The 22,808-nt window shown below is 44.8% G+C and overlaps 1 protein-coding gene across 5 annotated transcripts in view; it reads left to right on the top strand.

Annotated features, from left to right (window-relative positions):
• ltbp1 (latent transforming growth factor beta binding protein 1) overlaps positions 1-22,808 on the top strand; it is a 408,702-nt gene that overhangs the window by 12,250 nt on the left and 373,644 nt on the right. For all 5 annotated transcript variants that reach the window (XM_069930946.1, XM_069930944.1, XM_069930945.1 and 2 more), the window contains exon 2: positions 14,462-14,744. In XM_069930946.1, the coding sequence (XP_069787047.1) occupies positions 14,494-14,744 (251 nt within the window). In that variant the 5' untranslated portion in view covers positions 14,462-14,493. The remainder of the gene's footprint in view (positions 1-14,461; positions 14,745-22,808) is intronic.

Here is a 22,808-nt window from a genome sequence, read left to right as displayed (position 1 = left end):
GGTAAACAGCACACTTCCTTCTGGAAGGAGCCTTCTTCGGTGGTGATCAGACTCCACTTGGACTATTGACACAACCTGGCTGTGTGGGACGTGATGGTCATCTGCATGGTTTGTCCCCTAGAGGAAACAACTATGAGGGGTAAATTATTTCACATTTATATCAAACATATGTGAGTGTGATTAGCCTATCATGACGGAAATTGATATACTTTACATGTATATTAAAATCACATTGTAAATAAATGGGTAAACTGTAGATCTAGAATTCAATAACCTCAGGAATTATTTTTGATGCACTTCCATTTCTATTAGATTAAATAGAACCAGAGAAGATCCATAGAACACTACAGCACAGAAAGAGGCCCCTTCAGCCCTTCTAGTCTGTGCCAAATCATTTCTCCCAGGCATCAGGTTGTTTGCACGGGAGGCAGAACAAGCCATAACCCCTGGCTTCTTCCTGTTAGTAGGCCCTTTACTGTTGAAATACTGTGCTTCTCGTTGGGAGCTCAAAGCTGGCAACAATTGTTGATTCTTCTTCAACATCTTCACCATAAAGATATATTCTTCCTTTCCTTCCTCTTTAAATTACTGTGTTATTATATTTTCCTTTTATTTTATAATTACCCGGGAGCTTCAGGAGGCCACCTCCTTCCTCCTCTATATCATGTGATGCTCCACCCAAATTCTTAAATTTTAAAATTGAGCCCACATTCACTACCTCAGCTGGCAGCTCATTCCACACTCCCATCACTCTCTGTGTGAAGAAGTTCCCCCTCACATTCCCCGTAAACTTTTGCTGACCTACATTTACTCTGTTATACCCCTCATAATTTTAAATACCTCTATCAAATCTCCCTTTATTCTTCTATGCTCCAGGGAATGAAGTCCTAACCTGTTTAACCTTTCTTTGTAATTCAGTTCCCAAAGTCCAGGCAACATCCTAGGAAATCTTCTCTGCACTCTTTCTATCTTATTGATATCTTTCCTGTAGTTGGGTGTTCAAAACTGCACACAATACTCCAAACTTGGCCTCCCCAATGTCTTATACAACTTTACCATAACATCCCAGCTCCTATACTCAATACTTTGATTTATGAAGGCCAATATACTAAAAGTTCTCTTTACAGCCCTATCGGTCCCTCTGTTCTACCGCACTCTTCAGCCCCTACCATTCACCGTGTACATCTGATCTTGGTGTGTTCTTCCAAAATGCAACACCTCACACTTGTTTGCATTAAATTCCATCTGCCATTTTTCAGTCCATTTTTCCAGCTGACCCATATCCTTCTGCAAGCTTTGAAAACCTTCTTTGCTGTCCACAACGCCTCCAATCTTAGTACCATCTATAAGCTTGCTGATCCAACTTGCCACATTATTATTGAGATCATTTGATAGATGACAAGCAGCAATGGTTTCAGCACTGATCTCTGAGGCACACCACTAGTCACAGGCCTCCAGTCTGAGAAGCAATCATCTTCTACAACTCTCTGGCTTTTCCCATCCATCCATTGTCAAATCCAGTTCACTACTTCACCATGAATACCTAGCTTCTGAACCTTCCTGACTAACCTTCCATGTGGGACCTTTAGCTAAGGTCCATATAGACAACATCCACAACTTTTCCTCTGTCAACTTTCCTGGGAACCTCCTCAAAAACTCTACTAGATTGGTTAAACATGACCTACCACGCACAAAGCTTTGTTGACTATCCCCAATCATCTATACAAATAATTGTATATCTAATCTCTTAGAACATCTTCCAAAAATTTACTGACTACTGACACTGGCCTGTTTCCTGAGTGAACACTGATGGGAAAAAAAACATTTAAGATCTCTCCCATTCTTTGGCTCCATACAAAGCCAACCACTCTGATCTTCAAGGGGACCGATTTCATCCCTTACTATCCTTTTGCTCTTAATATACCTGTAGAAACCCTTAGAATTTTCCTTTGCATTTTTTGCTTTCCTGATTTCTTTCTTGAGGTTTATCTTGCATTTTTGATACTCCTCAAGTACAGGTACTCTACGACTTTCGACCATAAAAGAATGGTCAAATCTTGAAATAAAGTAAGTTAGAATTTTGCTTGCATGTGTGGAGTACAGAAGTCTTAAAGCAAACTTTTTATTCAAATCTTTTCTTCATCGGAGATTTGATGATAACAACTTAAAGCTCCTTGAATTTGTCGATCAACCTTGGCGAATCTTTCTACATTCTGGTCCATGCTTACCTTGTTAGTCAGTGTTCCAGGCTCTGTGGGCTGGGTACAGCCATCTGGATTCCTGTGCGCATGGGTGAATTTTCGGTGGGCGAATTTTTGGTTGGCGCATGCGCTGTGGGTTCGTGTATTGGAGTTTATTTGGTGCATCTGTGAGAGTTAAGTGCCTTAACAATATTGAATTCATGCCCTTAACTCTCGCACACGCACCAACCAAATTCCAAGATGCAAGCCAACATGGGCCAATTGAAGACATGCACACAGGAATCAAGATGGCTGCGCCCAGCCTACGGACCCCGGGATGCCAACTAACAAGGTAAGTATGCACATTTTGGCTCTTACTTGCCCTGTATCCCTGTTATAGTTTATCAAATAAAACCTAATCTGTGTAAATTTTATATTTTTTATTTTAAAAAAATTCAGTCGTATGTGCAGATGGACGCAAGTCACATAGGTCACAAGTTGACGAGTCATTTGCTCCATGTTGTCTATACCTGCTGTACACTTCTTCTGAACCAGGTTACTAATATCCCTCAAAAACCAAAGTTCCCTATACCTGCTAACTTTGCCTTTAAGCCTGACAGGAACATACAAATTTCACTTTTGAAGGTTCTCCTTGTACCTCGTGCATCCTTGCCTGAAAACAACATCCCAATTCATGCATATTCTAGATCCTTTCTCATTTCCTCAAAATTGGCCTTTCTCCAATTCAGAACATCAACCCGAGGCCCAGACGTGTCCTTCTTCATAATTAACTTGAGACCAATGGCATTATGATCACTGGACCCCAAAATGTTCCCCTACACGCACTTCTGTCACCTGTTCTGTCTCGTGCCCTAAAAGGAGATCCAATGTTGGGAATCCACCTTTTAAACGGCAGAACAGATTTCATTTTCCAAAATGAGTTACACTGTCGAATTCTGGGTCACAAAGCAAAGGTGACCTCCCCCCAAGGTACCACACGAGGCTGAGCATTATCTCAGCCCATTTCAAAGTTCACAGCCTTAATCTCTTGGTCATGTTTGTGTTCTGTGTGTTAACTGTACACTGTCTTAGCCTTCCCTCCTTCACTGAGTGGTGGTCACAGTAGCCAAGTTGAAAAGATGCCTTACATTGGGTGCTTTTTCAAAAAGAACAGCCCACAATTTGCATAGCACCTTTGGAATCCCTTTCGTGACATCCCTGAGTGATTTTTTTTTAAAGCCAAATAAGTACTTTGAGAAATAATCACAGTTGTTAAGCATCAAACAAAGTAGCTTTTTTTTCCCCGCAGCAAATAGAAATGTTATGTACAAGTAATAATGATATTAATTGAGGGGTAGGTACTGTTCAGGACGCAGGGAAGGCTTTCCATGCTCCTCTTGGATCAAGTGCTGTGATATTGTTTCATGGCATTTGAGGGAATGGATGAGCACACAAGAGTGCAGATGTTGGAATCTGAAGCAAAAAACAAACTGTTAGAAGAACTCAGGCAGCCTCCGTGAAGGCAAAGGGATGGTTGACCTTTTGGAACCCTTCGTCAGGAGAAGTACATGGGGCCTCAGTTTGAGAACATCTTAGAAACTGTTGTACCATCTGATCCTCATACATAAGTGTCATTCCCCCCCCCCCCCCCACCTCCCACTGCCCCCAACGATCAGTTACACCTGTGACAGTAATGTTTTGCAAAAGGTACATACTGGCTAAGACCCTGGGGAAGTGCCCCCCTGCGTTTCTTGGAAGAAGTGTCGTCACCTCCACCTGATGAAGCAGAAGGGACCTTGGGTTGCATCAGAAAGGTGGGGGTTTCCTTAATGCAGCATCTCCTTTCCTTCTGCATTCGAGCATAGATTAAAATCTTTGTGAACCATGGGCTCAAGCCACAGTTAATTGACGCAAAGCAAAGGAGTTATAGCTGATGGGCAGTGAGAGGACAAATGATCCTCAGTGGGAAAGTCTTGCAAGGAGGAAAGCTGCAAAAAGAGCACTCCCTGAAAGAGAGTTTGAGAGGTCTTCACCTTATTTTCAAGTTTATTATCATCTGATAGTACAAGGACAACCCAACGAAAGTGTTCTTTAGTCCTCGGTGTAAAAAAAAATGCAAACATGCAGACAGAACACAGATGTAGATAAACAAAGGCCATGCAGTATGGATGTACATATCTAAACTTAATACTGTTAAATAAACAGTTAAATCTCAGAGGGTTTTTATGAGCAGTTCATCAATCGTTCAGCAGTCTCACTACCCGTAGGCAGAAACTGTTCCTCAGACGGGAGGTGCTTGGTCTAGTATCTGTTTCCCAGTGGCAGCTGCTGGAAGATGCTGTGTACGGGTGATAGGGGTCCTCAACAATTTTGCGCAGCCTCTTCAGACAACGATTCTGATAGATCATGTTGATGGGGGCGAGTGGGGAGGGAGGCTTTAGTGATCCTCTGTGCCGCTCTTATGGTCCTGAGGATTGGCCTCATCCAATGCTCGACAGCAACTGCGCTCCACTGTGATGCAGCCAGCCAGGATGCTCTTGATGGAGCTCCTGTAGAAAGTTGATGGGATTGTGGCTGGCAACCTCGCCCTCCTCGGTCTTCTCAGGAAGTGCAGTTGTTGTGCCCTCCTGACGAGTGAGGAGAAGTTGTGTCCACGATTGGTCACTAGCTCAGTGAACACCAAAGAACTTGGTGCTCTCCACAACCCATTTTCCCATTACCCACGCACGATTATTGGCCCTTTTTTCAGCAGTATTAAAACAAATTAAACACACATTTGGTGAGAGACATTTCAGGTTACTTGACTGTATGCACATGTTCATATTTAACCAATTAATGCTGAACTTCCTTTTCATCTCACCGCAGTTTTAATTATTTAACAGTATGGTTGGGTAAGAGTACTCTAGCCCTAATTTATTACGGAAAACTCCAGACACACAAAATCTCAAGGAGTAAAAATAAAAACTGCGTTTAGAAGAGTATGGACCAACTTGGTGGTCTTTGACGACTTGGACCCAAGGACCAAAACTGTGCTGTGTAACTCTACCAGTCTGATCATGTGGGGGCTCCAAGGGGTAGAGTAACTGTCTGTAGATTAATTTATATTCACTTTGAGGGCATGCAGCAAAGCTTCACCAAATGGGCTCCTAGTTTGATGGAAATATCATCAATAGAGTAGGTTGAGCCTGAATTCTATTGAGGTGAGAGTGAGAGCTGACAAAGAGAATGTGTCTGAATGGGTGAAGTTAGGGTTGCTATAGTGACTGCTCTTTATGGAGCTTTCTGATGAACGAAGATTGAAAAGCAGGTCAGAGCTGTTGTTGAATTCTGAATGGACAAATCTCTCTTACATTCCCCAGCAGCAATTGGGAGGCACACAGATTTATCAACAAACTAACAATAAATGGAATTAACCCAATAAACTTAACACCCGAACACCAGCCTTTATGGCAACTCTGGATAAACAATATACAGCGTATGTGGGGGAAAAAAAACCCAAACCATTACAGTCCAGATTGAAATGCCCCCAAAAATATCACCAAAATACCCAGAAGAAAACCCCCACGTCAGTCATGTCCAGTCAAGAAGGAACAGCTCTGGTCTGCAGGCTTGGGATTATTTGTTTCCTTGCCCCACGGGTCTTTTAGTTTGAGGCTGTATCCAGATGACCGTGGTCCCTATTGATTTTCAACCTTGTCAGGGGAACACCAGACTGCCTTGAGCTTCGAATGAGGCAACAACCACCTTTACTTCCTTCACCTGGGAATTTGAGGTTCAGTCCTCCGAAGCCCTCTTCAGGGTTGACAAGTGACCTTCTGTCGCACAAGTCCTCTCCTTTGGACACCCTGGCTTGAGTGGTCCTGTGACTCCTGTCACATAAATTCCCCCTCTTGAAAGGGACGGAAGAGGCATTGGTCAGTCCCACACACTCTGGATATCAGAGTTCCCCAACTGCTGTCAGGACAACAGTGCTGGCACCATAGACAAAGTAGCTCAGTCTTCCTTTTCCCACTAAAACTACTGGGTGAGCACACTGAAATACAACTCCAGACAACGGTGCTAGCATCCGTGAACAAAGCAACTCAGTGTGTGTGGCCTGCTGAAGCTGCCAGGTGAGAATGTCCAGTCAGACCAACTGCCTGGAGTACAATCCACCAACTAACCTCTCCAAAACAAGCGGGCTGGGCTTTTTAAACTGCCCAGCATGTGTCTCCAGCTCTCCCCATTGGTGGAGAGAGGTTAACAGCCACGGGGCTCACTCTCCTGCGAGCCCACGGACTTCTAACGTGTGGTTCTACAGCTTCTACAGCTGTCAAAGTCCCCTAGTGGTAGCCCAGCACTTAGCAGGTGTCAAATCTCCCGCAGAAGGTTCAGCCCTGTCCTCAGTCAAAAATAAAATTCTCCAAGGCCCATAACACCTCCTACCTACTTCTTAGTGAGACTCCCCTCCCCCCAGTGCCGAGAGGTGCTGCAGGTCCAATCACAATACCAATTGGATGCTGTCACTACTGTTGAGCCGGAGCCAATCACCACTGATCTGAAGTAGGAGCGAGAACCAGGTCATGCTCTTAGCATACTACTGCCCCTTCACATCTGTCAATAGTAATTAGGACACCAATCAGGACAGTACTGGTAACTGGGCCCACTTGCTCCACGGGATTGTTGTCTGTGCTGAACTGCCTGGCTCAGTTTTCCTTTGGAATGAGAAGATTGTGGTGATATTTGAGCGATACTGCAAATGGCAAAAACCTTTTGGATGATGCACAAGGGGAAAAGCAGATCGTGAGGCCTTCGATGAAAGGTAGCCGCCCAGAAGTCAAATGGGAAATTTGGCATCATCTTTCTCCATATTGAGAATGGTGCGAAAGTGGAACACCCATCCACCTTGTGGAGGAAGAGGGGGTTGTGACAAAAAATTGTGGAAGCATTGAACACAGGAGGAGGAGGAGGAGAAGTCATTTGGTCCTTGAAGTCTGCTCCACTCCTCAATCAATCTTTGTCAATACCGATTCTTATTCTCTCTCCCCATACCTTGTGTTGCCCTTTACATCCAATAGTTTGTCTGTTCCTTAAAAATGTTTGCCTCTATGACAGCAAAATTCACAGTTTCATCACACTCTGTGAAGAAATTTCTTGTCCTCATCTTCCTCATTCTTTCTCGTCCTTCATTCCAGCAATTCTTGAGTAAGGATGTTTTTCTTCCCTCACAAAATAAGTGGTGATGGCCTTGATTCTGGTCTATTCCCTTGAAAACAGTCTTGTTCTTTGCTGTTGGCCCGTCACAAAATGAAAGTCTCACTGCTCTGACGTGCAGTGGGAATTCCCTGAGTAACAGCAGAAACAGCGTGCACATGTATGTCATTTACTGATCCGACCTGTTCCGGAGCTGAGTACTCGTTAGGGTCAAATGGATTATGAAGTACTGATCTGAGAAGGTTCAGAAAGGATGTGCAGAAAGGGAAAGACTGAGGTAGATGTTGATCTTAAATATATATGAAGAAGACTCGCCCTTTAATGACTGTTTAGGATCTTGTCTCAAAGCCTTTCTTCAGCCAATTAATTACTCTTTCAACTGTACAGTATTACAATGTAGGTGCCATGGCTGGCGATTCAACCACTGCAAGCTCCTGCAAACACATACTTAATACAAATTTTGGATGAACGCTGAGCTATTCTCCCTACCCTTTGAGGCTCATCTTTGCTTTAATTTAGAGATACAGCACAGTAACAGGCCCTTCTGCCCACAAGTCTTGTGCCACCACATATGCCAATTGACCTAGAAATCCCTCCATCCCCCTCCCCCTATCATTTTTCTCTTTTACCCTCATCCACCTGTGACCTTTTGCCTGTGCTCCTCTCTCTGTTCTTCTCCCCCCCACCCTTTAGTTTAGGTACCTGCCTGCTTTTTGCTCAGACCTTGATGAAGGGGTTAAGTCTGAACCGATGGTTATGTATCTTTGCATAAAGAATGCTGCGTGTCCCACATGGACACGAAGAGAATGTACCAACTCCTTGCATACAGCGCTGAATATGAACCCAGTGCTGTAATGTAGTTATGCTAAGTACTACAGTAATTAGGTAATGAAAACACAAGAGGGAGCTGATACTGGAATCCAGAGGTTTTTTTAAAAAAAAGCTACCAAGGAACTCAGTGAATCAGGCAGCATTTGTAGAGAGGATGGAAGAGATGACGTTTCTATTCATCAAGACTCTGGAAACAGAGAGCTGACATTTCAGGTGCAGTCTTGATGAAGGGTCCACATCAGAAACATTGATTCTTCATTTCTCTCCACGGATGCTATCTGTTCCTCCAGCAATTTAATTTATTTTTACTGAAGCTAAAATACTATTAGTTCAGATTGCACTTGTTCTGAAGATTTTTTGTTATTGGCAATGGAACAGAGCAGGTTGGAAAGGGATCTGACCGAGGCCTTTGAAATCATTCAGAGGACAGACAGTGCAGATAGTGAGTAACCGTTCCCACTGGTGGAGGGATCAAGGACTGGGGGTAGGTGGGGGGTGGGGGGGAGGGCAGGGACACACAGGTAATTGGTATCAGAACCAAAGCTGACATGAAGAAAATTGTCACATTGCAGTGAGTGGTTTGGGTCTCGTGTGCAGGAGGTAGTAGAGGAAGCAGATTCCACTGTTCAAAAGGGAATGTGACGTGTACCTCAATTTTCACAGCTGTGGGGAGGGGACGAGGTGGATTGCTTTTGTGTCTAAGCGGGATGATTACACTTGCTCGATTGGCCTCCTTCAATGCTGCAATCATTCTGATTCTGTAAGGCTCCTGTGTGAATATATAATCAAGTCTTATGAAAGTGAAGTACTTAGAAAAATAAGTTTGTCCTAAGTGTTTTAATCCTAGAGCTCTTTGAGACAACATAAACATTAATCAAAGAGAAGAATACTGCTGTTGTCAGAATGTTGACGGAATTAAGCTCCTGCTGAGTGGCAAATTTGCAGCCCTGTTTTTATGCTGGTGCAAGGCCACGATTCTTGGCCCCATATTTCCTTGTTCCTGATATTCATTGCTCCTGGTATTTTTGGCCCCGGTCGGTATCCATTGGCCTTGTGTCCATTGCCTCAGCGAATTTGCTCCTGAGAGCCACTGGCTCCAATATTTTGGTGGAGCCTTTGAGTGGAGTCTCTGCAGATGGTTCCAGCTTTATCTCTTGCCCAAATTGTCCAACCTACATCGCGTGATCAGAAGTGGATCACTGCCTCTCATATGACTGCTGAATGAGTATTGCAGCGACTGAATGGTGGGCTTGTTTTGTAGATTTTAGGAAGATGCTCGAGCAGCCTGCAGTCAATTCATAAGCCACTCGAATCTTCTTATGTCATCAGAGGACCTTCTTGCAACACAGGAAGGTGAAATGCTCCAACTTGCATTGAAATTGTTCACGGACGGACATTGGTTGAACCATGAGCTCTGATTTATGCTGGTCAAGGTGGAAATTGGTGTTTCATGAATAGTGGCAACATCTGGTATATATCTTACATACAACATCCATGAATAGTATATGGAGGTACTTAGTTCAATTTAGCCCCAGATATTGGAGCCAGTGCAGGATAATTCTAGCACAACACAATTTATGTATTATCACATAATAAAAACATGGGTGTTGTGTAATTAATGTCTGGGCAATAATGCCCAAGGTTATGGGTAGACCTAAAACTTCAGCATATGAAGGTAAGCCAAGTTTATTATCACCTGATTGCACGAAGTGCAACCCGACGAAACAGCGTTCTCTGGTCCTCGATGCAAAACATGCAGACAGACAACCAGACATAACACACATACAGACAAACAATACATATGGAGGGCAAGTATTAATTTATAAAACTAAATATATAAAATTGTTTTGTAAATATGAGTGTCTTGGATGGTTAGGGTGAACTGCTCCTTTGGTCATTCAGCATTCTCAGTGCCTGTGGGGGAAGAAGCTGTTCCTCAGCCTGGTGGTGCTGGCTCTGAAGCTCCTGTATCTCTTTCCCGACAGGAGCAGCTGAAAGATGCTGTGTTTACAGGGTGGAAGGGGTCCTCAATGATTTTGTGTGCCCTCTTCAGTCATTGATCCCGGTAGATCATGTCGATGGGAAGGGGGCTGTGTGTGTGTGGGGGGGGGGATGTGGGAGGGAGACTCCAGTGATCCTCTCTACCGCTCTTATTGTCCTGTGGATTGACCTCCAATCCATTTCTCTGCAACGACCGTACGCCACTGTGATGCAGCCGGCCAAGATGCTCTCGATAGAGCTCCTGTAGAAGGTCGACGTGATGGTGTATGGTTGCCTTGCTTGCATCAGTCTTCTCAGGAAGTGCAGATGCTAATGCACCTTCCTTACAAGTGAGAAGATGTTCTCTATCCATGCTAGGTCACTAGCGAAGTGGACTGCTAGGAACTTGGTGTTCTCCACTCTCTCCACTACAGAGTTATTGAATGGAAAGCAGATGATCATGTCTCTCTTTGTCTTGCTCTTTTTATGACCACATCTGGCTGGTAAACCCAAAATGAGCATGTTCTTACTGTAAAACAAACAGTTATTTTTGGGGTGAAATTTATGCCTGCTTCATAAGCAGAATGTTGGCTACGGAGTTGTGTATACTTTGACAAATGTACCCCAGATGTTCGTCTGCAAATGTTTCCTGTTCATTCTCCGACTGTCAGGAAATGGAATAAAATAGAGATACAAGAAGTCGAAGGAGCAATTCTGATGGCCTGTCAGATTATTAGGTCGTTATTCATAGCAGGTGTCTGCATGGTAAAAGTTGAGGTATTGTAATAGGCTGCTTTCAAACAAAGTATAGCTGTGGGACTTAAAGCACAGATGTTCCAGAGACTCTGTAATTTGGTGTGGAAAATTGTTGATTTCCATGAAAAAAGGGAAGAATCAAAAGCAATGAAAATGTTCTTTGTTTTGTTACATTGGGAGCGAACCTACTTACAGGGAACAGTACTTACTAATACTGAATGGATTGAGTTATTGAAAATTTGAGAGGGTGAAAATGTAGAATGCAATGAAGGATTTTTATTGATTTAAATAATGGAACTATTACAAATATTAGGGCTGCTCTTGATGACCATTGATAACCAATAGCTGGATGAGTCGAGATTGGCCTGGATGCCAAAACGCAAGACAAAAGATTAAATTTAGGCCCTTTTGGCCCATGAGCCCCCGCTGCCCGTGTACTCCAATTGACCTATAACCCCTGTACATTTTTGAAAGGTGGGAAGAAACTGGAATGCCTCCAGGAAACCCGCAGTGACACGGGGAGAACGTAACAACTCCTGACAGGCAATGTCGGATTCGAACCCGGGCCACTGGGGCTGTGACAGTGTTGCACTAACCACCACATCTACTGTGCCACGCTTGGTTTTTCTTCACAACAGAACTAAATATTTGGGTGTAGAGAGGCCCAAGGTGTGAATCCAAACCAAAGTGAAAGATATAAAGAAAAGATAGTCACCAAGGAATCCACTGGGAAACTTGGGGGAAATTTCTTTCTTCAGAAAGCGGTGTCTGTGGTGACTGCTGCTCATGGGAGACTTGATTCTCTTCAAGTCAGAACACAGACCCTTCCACCCTCTCATCTACATCAAGGGATCTGGATAAATGGATCAGTGAATTAAACAAAATGTTGGTAGGATTAGTCAAGTTTACTGTCATCTGATTGTACAAGTACAACCTGACGAAACTGCATTTTCTGGACCTCAGTCCAAAAAGACGCAGACGCACAACCAGGTACAACATGCGTACACACGAGCAATACCCCTGAAGGACAATTATTTCATCAATACAAATAAATAAATATTGTTTAATGAATATGAGAGTCTCAGATGGTTAGTGTGAGCCATTCCTTTGGTCGTTTGGTGTTCTCACTGCCCGTGGGAAGAAGCTGCTCCTCAGTCTGGTGGCGCTGGCTCCGATACTCCTGCGTCTCTTTTGATTTGAGGAAGAAAGGTGGCAGCAACGTTCTGCACGTAGAAACATGAACCCAAACAACTTGCCAGTTTCTGTCACACAAAATGCTGGGTTACTCTTATCGTGTCCAATTAATACTTTTTGTCTGTTGGTCTGTACTTCTTCCCCTCCCATTCTTCCCTTTTCACTAGCTTGCTTTTTACTTGTAACTTGAAGTTGAGCTCAGGCCTGAAATGTCAGTAATGCAGTAAAACCCCATGCATTGGTAAATGCCGGATATATGAATTTTATGATTGCTTGCGACTCCCTCTCGCAATGCCTAACTAATGCACCAACATTAAGGGTAAAGAGTTTAAAAGACAAAATTTCTACACTGTACTTGGACTGAACAAACTTTATTTGCATGAATATATTTTAAAAATTGCTTTATTATCAGTCACATTCTTTGAAAACATTTAACCGTCGCTGCATTTCCACGGAGCCATCTGAGAACATAAACAATGACATTATAGATAACTAACCCCCCCCCCCACAAATTTACAAATAATATACCAGTACTTAATAATATACTAATAAAGATAAAGACTCTTACTACAAAGGGAGTGAGCCTCTTACTGAGACTTAATAAGCAGAGAGCTAACTGTGAGCGGCATCAGCCTGCTCTTCATCCTGGGTGACACCATTTTATTTAAACAGCTGCTATGAGCTCCGTTAGCTGAATATTTGCTCCCATCTTCACCAGAGGTTTACGTGTTACTTCAGAGAACATTTCCTCGTACAATTTTAAGCTTTTGTTATTTAGTTTGAACTTGCATTTATTTATTTATTTATTTCCTCTTTTTAAAAAAAATTTTTGCTGGTCACTTGAGGTTGCCGGTTGCTTGAATTCCAGATAACAGGGATTTTACTGTATATCTTTATCTCCTTTGGATGCTGCGAGACCTGCTGAGTTCCTCCAGCCTTTCTGTGTTTTTACGCCAGTATTTTACAATACCTACTTGCTTGAACAGAACAGCAATTTTAGGCTTCTAATGTCTATCACAATGGAAAACAGGTGTGAAAGAATTCCCTGAGCAAGCCCAAGCACTGTCCTCTCCCCACGGAGGCAGCTCAATCCAACATCTGCTCACTTGTAACTAAACTGCCAGATTTTCATGATACATAATTGAGGTAGAACCAGTGGGTGTAATTTGGCACCAGTTAGAATATATCTGACACTATTAACGAATGGGTTAAATCACTAATGTTAGTAATACTGGAACGAAATGTAACCTACTTTCACTAGTCACCGGAATGCATGTTTTCTCGAGAACCATAGCACACAAACAGGCCCTTCTATTCTGTGCTGAACTATTATTTGGCCTAGCTCCACTGACCTGCATCCAGTCCATATCCCTCCAAGCTCTCCCATCTATGTACCTGCCCAAATATTTCTTCAATGTTAAAATTGGACCTGCACTCTGTGTGAAGAAATTTCCCATAATATTCCCCCTAAACTTCTCACCTTTCACTCTTAACCTATGCCTTCTGGTTTGTATCTCACGTAACCTCAGTTAGGTGGGTGGGGAAATAAGCCTACTTGTATTTCCTCTATCCATACCCCATACTATTGAATACCTCGATCAAATCCTCCATCATTCTTCTACATCCCTTTCTTCACACAATGTTGAGATTTAACCTCCTGAGTCTGCATTCCCCACTTCAACTGGCAGCCCGTTCCACTCACAACTCTCAATAAGATCAAGCCAATTGTTGAACACCAAAATACAGTCTGCAGGAGGAACTCAGTATCAATGGGAGAAAAAGAATGGTCAATGTTTCATGTCAGAATTCTTCATCGAGGCTTAATTTCACCTGCACACTGATGCTCAATGTGCAAATTCACCTTGTTTAGACTTTAGAAACCCATAAGGAGAAATTATATAACTTCTTGGGAATTAGGGCGGTGTATGTGCGAAGGAATTCATTAAGGCGGGATGGGATTTGAATTTTAATGAGGAGCTCTTTCTGCTTTTTGGGAAGTCTTGATTTTTGTTTGAACATTAGTTTGTTTGACAATTAATGTCTGGAATGAAGTTAGGAAGGACTATAGGAGAGAACTCTGCCGTGCAAGTGATCTCACCCTTGGGCAGCTGGTAATCGGAAAGCACGGTTGATGGACTTCCGTTCACCAAAGATGTTACTGAATCTGTGAAACAGGAGTGAGATTGTAGATCGGTTCTTGGAGTTGATTTGCCTATTCCTGTTCCGACATTTCTAAAGGAATTCACCAAGTTTGCTTCCTGCAGATTTTTGCCATGTAAATCTCCTGTCAGTAAAACTAGATATCATGTGTGTTCTTTTTCTTGCAGCCAGTTGCTCTCCCCAGTGCCAAAATGGAGGGATGTGTCTGCGGCCCCAGTTGTGTGTGTGTAAGCCAGGAACCAAGGGTAAAGCATGTGAGGAGACGTCAACTAGCACATATTCTGCAAACAACCAAGACACCCTGACACACGCCCAGCCTCTTCCTCAACAGGTCCCTCAGCAGACCTTGACCCAGAGAGTGCTGCGACTTCCTTCAAAGATTAATCCTATGGGCCACATATCCTTGAGTGTCCAGCAGAAACCATCCATGATGATGCCCCACCAGACTCAGTAAGTAATGTATTCCACTGCTCTGTATGAATCGTGCTACCTAGTGCAGATACATGAAGGGATGCTTCCAGAAGTGTTGAGAAATGGGTCAATATTGATTTTCTTTCAAAATAATGTAAGAAAAATGTAATAATTACTCGAACAATGCCTTGGTTTCAGAAGTAAATGCAGCTGTTCAGGACTTTCGTTGCATTCATTATGTAATGAATGCAAGGAAGATCCAGGTTTAGTTGTCTTAAGTTTTGAAGAAGGATAATGTGCAAGATGCCCTTGAAACCTGAAGCTGGCTGAGGCATTGTTCATAGACTTGTAATGATAAGAGGGGAACTCAGTACTTCATTGAAATTGCTGTCTGTTTGGGATGTGGTTGGTGGAGGCGTGGGAAGCAGTTCAGTAAACCTGCGTGTAATAATCAATGTTGCGCATCAGATAAATTTCAGTCACCTCCTTTGATGAGAGGTGACATATTGCCACTGAGGAAGATTTGTTCTTAAACTAAGATGGACATCAGGAAGACTGCTGCCTTTCAAGATCAGATGGCGGGGACAAAGGCAGAGCAGGGAAGTCTCACCCAGGTGTATAAGATTGTGGCAATAATATAAGAAACTACAAAAGGCAGGAACAATAATCTTGACCAACAGGCACCATTGTGGGGCAGCTGGCAGCCCAGGTTTGAGCCTGACCTCCAGCGTTGTCTGTGTGGAGTTTGCGCATTCTCCCTGTGATTGCGGATTGCGCGTGTTTCTTCCAGGTGCCCCAGTTTCCTCCCACATCTCAAAGGCGTGCTGGTCGGTAGGTTAATTGGCTGCTGTGAATTGCCCCTTTGCATGTGGGTAGGAGGAACTGGGAAAAGCTAGTGTGGGATTAGTGTAGGATTACCATAAAAATAGGTGCTTGATGGTGGTCTCAGCAGGCCAAGGGGTCTGTTTCCATTCTCAGTCGTGGGAGGAATACTGCAACATATTGCTGTAAATGACATCATCATCGTTCAGGTGCCCTGCTGTTAGGCGTGAGCAATCATTTCTCTCCATTCGTTACGATCTCTGACCCTCTGAATGATAGTCGTTGCCTCCCCTGTCCTCCTCTGGTGAAGGCTCCATCTTTGAGCTGAGGCCATAGTTGATGTTGAGTTCCTGATTATACATGGGAAAAATACTGAAGTGGTTTCCCATTGCCTTCTTCAGTTGCAGTGTCCATACTGGACAGATAACCTTGGCCATTGATCGGCAGATTCATGTACCCAGCATTTTTACAACCATAAATTCCAATTTGTAGAATCTTCTTGTAAAAACCATCAGCAATCCATGGCTTCACGTGACCCTGATTGAGAGGCTAAACAGGTGCTACACCTTGCCCAAGGTGACTTGTAGGGTATCGGACGGAAGGAGCGCCTTCCACCTCCATTTGCTGAGCAATTGCTCAGAACTGACACCACAAAATGACATAGTTGATGAAAATATTACGGAAAGTCTTACCCCTTCCTCCAAGGCTCTCTCTTTCCCTAGCCCTCTTGTATCCTTTCCTTTGGATTCTCACCCCTTCCCTTCCTTCTATCACTGATCTACCCCCTTTTCAGTTCTCTGCACTGCTCCATCACCTCATCTTTTTTCTCTTCTACCCTCCCATCTGTGTCCACCGTTGACCTCTTGCATGTTAGCCTGTGCTCTGTGCCCCCCCCCCCCCACCTCTCCTGCTCCCTCCTCCTTTTTTATTTAGATATCTGCCTGTTATTTTGCTTATACCTGATGAAGGGCACAGGCTGGAAACATTGGTTATCCTTTACTTCCAATGTTTCAGCACATCTGACCCCAGCATCTGCAGACTTGTTGAACCCCTATCTCTTTCAATGTCATGGGAGCTGCTACATTATCACCTAGTAAGTAACCTGCTAAACCTGCAGAAAGAAGAATCTGAAGGGCAAGTCTGATGCACAATGACTAGCTTGGCTCGTGACTATGAAAGCCTAACCGAACAGTGGGCGAGCTCATAGCTGGGTTGAGGAAGCTGTTGCAGGACTTTAATCGGCAATTTGCTCTCTGAGATGTCACGGGACAGGTAAGTGTGTGGAATCGACGATGACTCGCTGCCGAGTGGTGACAGGCATCACAGGTGGCTCTGACCTTGGAAAGACAACTGAAAGTTGTCAAAGAAGTGGAATTGGCAAATACGTCAAATCAAGACCTGCAAGTGCGGGGTGGGGAATTAAACCGTAATGCGTGGTTCAAGAGCAAACCTAGCATCACTTTCAGAGCTTAACAAAGGGTAGATAACGCTGTTGAGGAAGGAGTGGGGGTGGTTGGGATATGGGAGGTGGAGGGGAGGGTGGGTGAGACCAAGTTGCCTGAATGCTGATTCAAGAAAGAAAAAAGATCAGAACTTGTGGGATTGGGCCTGGTAAAGCTGCACAACTGGTGAAAAAAAAGGCAATATATAAGGGAAGGAATTTGTTGTTCAATGCTGGTCAACCACTGAACGTTATCATGAAATTGAGTGACATAGAGGTGACATTTGAGCTTGACACTGAAGGACATGTAGCTGGCTATCTGGAAAACATCACCACCGAACTCAGGAAGGCCCGGCTAAATCTGGAATCCTTTACAGAGTCGAGTTAAAACATTATCATGAGCCATTGTGGGAGGCACTGGACCAAACCTTTTGGAATAAGGCAGACTTCTTGGAATAATGTACGTGCACTTTCTGTACAAAATATCATACTTGAGACACTGAGTGGGTGTTGATAAACTCCACCCAATTTGAGAGAAAGTAAACACCACTAATGCCAACTAATGAAATTGAGCTGAAGGTATGTCTGGGATTGCTGAATCATTATTGTAAATTCCTATCAAATTTAGCAACACTCAACTCCATAAGATCAGTTGCTGCGGAAAGATGTGTTGGAGGTAGACTGAAGCTCAAGAAATGGCTTTCTTCCATGCATTCCAAAAAATTGCCACTCTCAGCTGATGTGACAGAGCCCTCCTCGACGGACAGAGTTAATCCTGTGCTGTGATGCGTCATCAGAAGGTGTTTGAGCTGTGCTGTCCAATTGAATGGAATGTGGTTCGAAACACCAATGAATTTTATGTCCATAATGCCGAGGAAAATACTCTCCGATAAAGAAGTTTAGCCATTGTGTTTGAAGTGTAACAGTTCCATAAATACGTGAGGACATCACTTCATTCCTTACGCAATAGCAAACTCTTGGATTTCCCAGTTTTATGTAATGAACCAAGTGCACCACTTAAACTAGTGTTCCTGTGGTAAACCACTGTACGTATATATTGATCTGTTTGGGCACACCCATTGTCCGACTGTACCTGTGGTCCCTCCCACAGGCTCCTGAATAAAGGTGTGCTCCACAGACCCCTCCCCAGTGCAGGACAGTCGAGCAGCATGGATGTGCCTTTGTTCTTTAGCAACTTCAGTCTTTTGGAGTCACTGGTGGTGCAGCAATGTTATTTGCTATAATTTTATAATGGAGCAGATCCTGAAGCCAGAAAAGCTGCAAATCGATCTTCAATCACTCAGGCATTTCCCAAGTTTGAACACTGGCTATGCTGTTTCAAGACATTCCTGCAGGATCTTCAGCCAATCGTGCGGTCAGAGACCAGCAAATTACAGGTACTCCACTCCCGAGTGCAATTCAGATTGAATTACATCTGTTAAAGGCTATTGGAGTAAGGGGAGATCAAGCCTGTGGAGAGCTGTTGAGCTGGCGGTGACTGTTCAGAACATGGAGGCCTCCTCAACTTACAATGCGGCCACTTCGTGGTTGGCTTGGGTGCCACCATCTTGGGAAGCACCGCGAACCGCATCTCCCCGCTAATGATCTGACCGCGGTAGCAGAGCTCCGCGATCGCCCATCACCACCATTGCCAGGTTCCATCAATGACCCGACCATGGCCACTGAACTCCGGGAATGCCTTAAGTGCTACTTCTGCAGTCTGGACAAGCACCCGAGGAAGTGTTGACCAGCGATAGTCTGGTCTCCAGCTGCAGGAAGAAGGGACACAATGCCAAAGTGTATAGATCCAAACCCCTTCCCAGCAGCACCGCGTGCGGACTGTGTGGACTGCCACCTTGGATGCCGCCATCGCCGGGAACTAGCAGTGGCACATGTGAGTGGTGGGGATGCCATTTTGGACATTTCCATTTTCCGAATCAATATGCGATCTCTCTACCGCAGCGATATGCAACGCTCCGACACTGGCCTCCATCACACTTGACCAGGACAGCCACCATCAGCTTGGGCAAACGGCCACATGATAAGTCGCCTGTTTGATAGTGGGAGCATGGAGAGCTTCATTCATCCCGACACAGTGCAGCGCTACTCCCTCGTGGCATAGCCAGTAAACTAAATGGTCTCCTTGGCCTCAAAGTCACATACGGCAGATGTCCGTGGCTTCTGTGAAGTGACTCTGACTGTGCGGGGTACAGACTATAGAGACTTTAAACTTTTGGTGATGCTTTAGCTCTGCGCTGCCGTGCTAGTGGGTCTTGATTTTCAAATGTCACCTTAAAAGTGTGATGATGCAGTTCGATGGGCCCCAGCATTTCTCAAATTGCACACTGCACTCCACCTACCCTTCAGTTTCCCCCCACCATCGCACACAACCAGCAACTCAGTTACTCATCACACACGATCTGCGGGCCCTCCACGCTCAAAATCACCCCTCCACCATTGTTCGCTAATCTCACCCCCAACGCCCCAAAAGTAGATGGTACAATGCCATGGACGGGACCTTTATTCAGGGAGTGGTGCAATGGCTACTTAATGAAGGGATCATTGAGGCCAGCACCAGCCCTTGGAGAGCACAAGTGGTGGTAGTGAGGAATGGGGTGAAGAATAGGATGACCATCGACTACAGTTAGACCATTAATAGGTACACACAACTAGACATGTATCCCCTCCCACATATATCTGATTTGGTGAACCCAATCACATAGTAGGGGTCTTCTCTACCATCGACTATAAATCCACATATCATCAGCTCCCTATCTGCCCAGAGCCCTGCCAACACACTGGGTTTGAAGGAGATGGCCATCTCTACCTCTTCCTGCGGGAAGCCTTCAGTGTCACCAACAGAGTCTCGGTCTTCCAGCAGGAGATGGGCTGCATGGTAGATCAGTATGAGCTGGAGGCCACATTCCTGCACCTCGATAATGTCACCATCTGTGGCCACGACCTGCAGGATCACAACGCCAACCTTCAAAATATTCTTCCAAACCACCAAGCTCCTCTATCTCACGTACAATAAGCCCAAGTGTGTATTTCACACAATCCGCCTTGCTGTCCTTGGCTGCGTCATTGAGAACGGAGACATCAGTCCAGACCCTGACCGCATGTGCCCACTCCTGGAACTTCCCCTTCAACAAATCCTTAAGGCCCTAAAAAAGTGCCTGAGCCTTTTCTCTTACTATGCCCAATGGTTCCCTAATTACACAGACAAGGCCCTCCCCCTCATCAAATCTACCTCTTTCCCTCTGATGCCAGAGGCCACGCAGCCTTCAGCCACATCAAGGTAGATATTTCCAGGGCCATGATGAAACCAGGTGGAAAGTGATGCATCAAACTTCATTCTGGTTGCTACCCTTAACCAAGTAGGCAGATCAGTTGCTTTCTTTTCCTGTACCCTCCAGAGCCCCAAAATTCGACATTCCTCTGTCGAGAGGGAGGCCCAAGCACTCTGTTTATATCCTTCCTCTAATTAGGCGACCAGAACTGCACACAGAACTCCAAATTAGGCCGCACCAACGTCTTATACAATCTCAACGTCACCTCCCAATTCCTATATTCCATGCAATGATTGATAAAGGCCAGCATACTAAAAGCCTTCTTCACCACCCTATTCACGTGAGTTTCTACCTTCAGGGAACGATGTACCGTTACTCCTAAATCTTTCTGCTCTTCTGTATTCCTCAATGCTCTCCCATTTACCATATATGTCCTATTCTGATTCTTCTTACCAAAATGAAGCACCTCACACTTATCAGCATTAAATTCCATCTGCCATTTTTCAGCCCACTTTTCTAAGCACCCCAAATCCCTCTGCAATCCTTGAAAACCTTCTTCATTATCCACTATTCCACCTATCTTAGTATCGTCTGCATATTTACCAATCCAATTCACCACCCCATCATCTAGATCATTAATGTATATAACGAACAACAATGGGCCCAATACAGATCCTTGAGGCACACCACTGGTCACCGGCCTCCAACCTGACAGACAATTATCCACTACCACTCTCTGGCCTCTCCCATTCAGCCAATGTTCAATCCATTTGACTATCTTAAAATTTATACCTAAAGACTGCACCTTCCTAACTAACCTTCCATGTGGTACCTTATCGAAGGCCATACTGAAGTCCATATAGACAACATCCACTGCGCTACCCTCATCCACATTCCTAGTCACCTCTTCAAAAAATTCAATCAGATTGGTCAAACATGACCTTCCTCCCACAAATCCATGTTGAGTGCTCCTGATCAGACCCTGTCTATCCAGACAGGAGAAAGAAGGCCCCAATCAAGCACAGGGGCTGGTGAGTCATTGATGGTGCATCAGTTCCCCCTCAACCTCACCATTACAAGCTCTTCACAATGTTTTCTGCCATCTCGGATTTACCAGCTTCATCCACTTCGTCAAAGCCCGCAACCTGCTGTACTCCATTGAAGAGATCAGGTCAATGACCAAAAACTTCCAGGTCTGCACGGAAAGTAAACCACACTTCTACCAGCCAGACAGAGTGCAGTTGATAAAGGCCACTCGCCCATTTGAATGCCTGAATATCGACTTCAAAGGACCCCTGCCCTCCATGGACCACAATGTATCCTTCCTCAATGTATTGAGTACTCCTGTTTCCCTTTTGCCATCCCCTGCTTTGACACGACACCTGCCACAGTTGTCAAGGCCCTGCGCAGTCTCTTCACTCTTCGGCTTCCCCAGCTATAATCATAGTGACCGAGGGTCCTTTTTTATGAGCGGTGAGCTGAGCCAGTACCTGCTAGCCAGAGGCATTGCCACGAGCAGGACCACCAGCTACAACCCCGGGGGCAATGGGCAGATAGAAACGGAGAACACCATGGTCTGGAAGGTCATCCTCTGGCAAGGGGTCCTCCCAAAGGGGCTCCACTCCATCAGGTCCCTCCTATGTATTGCCATGAGCACCACACTGCATGAACGTTTGTTTCCCTTCCCCAGGAAATCTGCGACAGGAACCGCGCTGCTGGCGTGGCTGAAGTCCCCAGGGCTGGTCCCACTCTGGAAGCTTGTGAGGAGCCATATGTCTGACCCTCTAGTTGAAAGGGTCCACCTCCTCCACACCAACCCCCATATGCCTATGTGCCATACCCTGATGGAAATTAGGACACTGTCTCTGTCAGGGATCTGGTACCCTCAAGGGCTCTGGATCACTCCATACCCACCTCACCCCTAGCCACACAAGGGCCATAGCACATTACCTAATCCCCAAATGAGGACATGTCAGACTCTTTGCCGCACATCCACCAGCCCAATGCCGACGATTGCACACAGATGTCCCAAACTGCCCAGGACCCCACCACCGAGCCACAATCACAGCTGGTATTACGATGGTCACAACGGAAAACCAGACCACCTGAAAGACTTGTAACTGTAATATCACCACTTCACCCTGCCGGACTCTTTAAAAAAAAAACAAGGGATGAATGTGGTATGTATCTGTTTGGGCACATCCATTGGCCAATGGGTACCTGTGGCCCCTCCCACAGCCCCCTCCCCAGTGCAGGCAGTTGAGCAGCATGGATGTGCCTTTGTTCTATAGCAAATAAAAGCCTATATGTTTGCTCCACTTCAGTCTTTTGGAGTCATTGATGGTGCATCAGTTCCCCCTCAACCTCACCAGCCCCTGTGCTTGATTGGGGCCTTCTTTCTCCTGTCTTCATTAAGTGGGGAGCAGGAAGAAAAAAAGAGATAAAGCATTTTTTTCTTCACCTGCCCCCTCCAATGGTAAATACCTCAACCTGTCTCTTCACTTTCTGTCATATACTCCATCCATTCTGAGCCCCTCCCCCAACTTCTTT

This window comes from Narcine bancroftii, chromosome 4 (genome assembly GCF_036971445.1).
Source record: "Narcine bancroftii isolate sNarBan1 chromosome 4, sNarBan1.hap1, whole genome shotgun sequence".
Lineage (NCBI taxonomy): Eukaryota > Metazoa > Chordata > Chondrichthyes > Torpediniformes > Narcinidae > Narcine > Narcine bancroftii.
The sequence above is the reverse complement of the archived record's forward strand: the minus strand, read 5'-3'. Positions and strand labels throughout refer to the sequence as shown.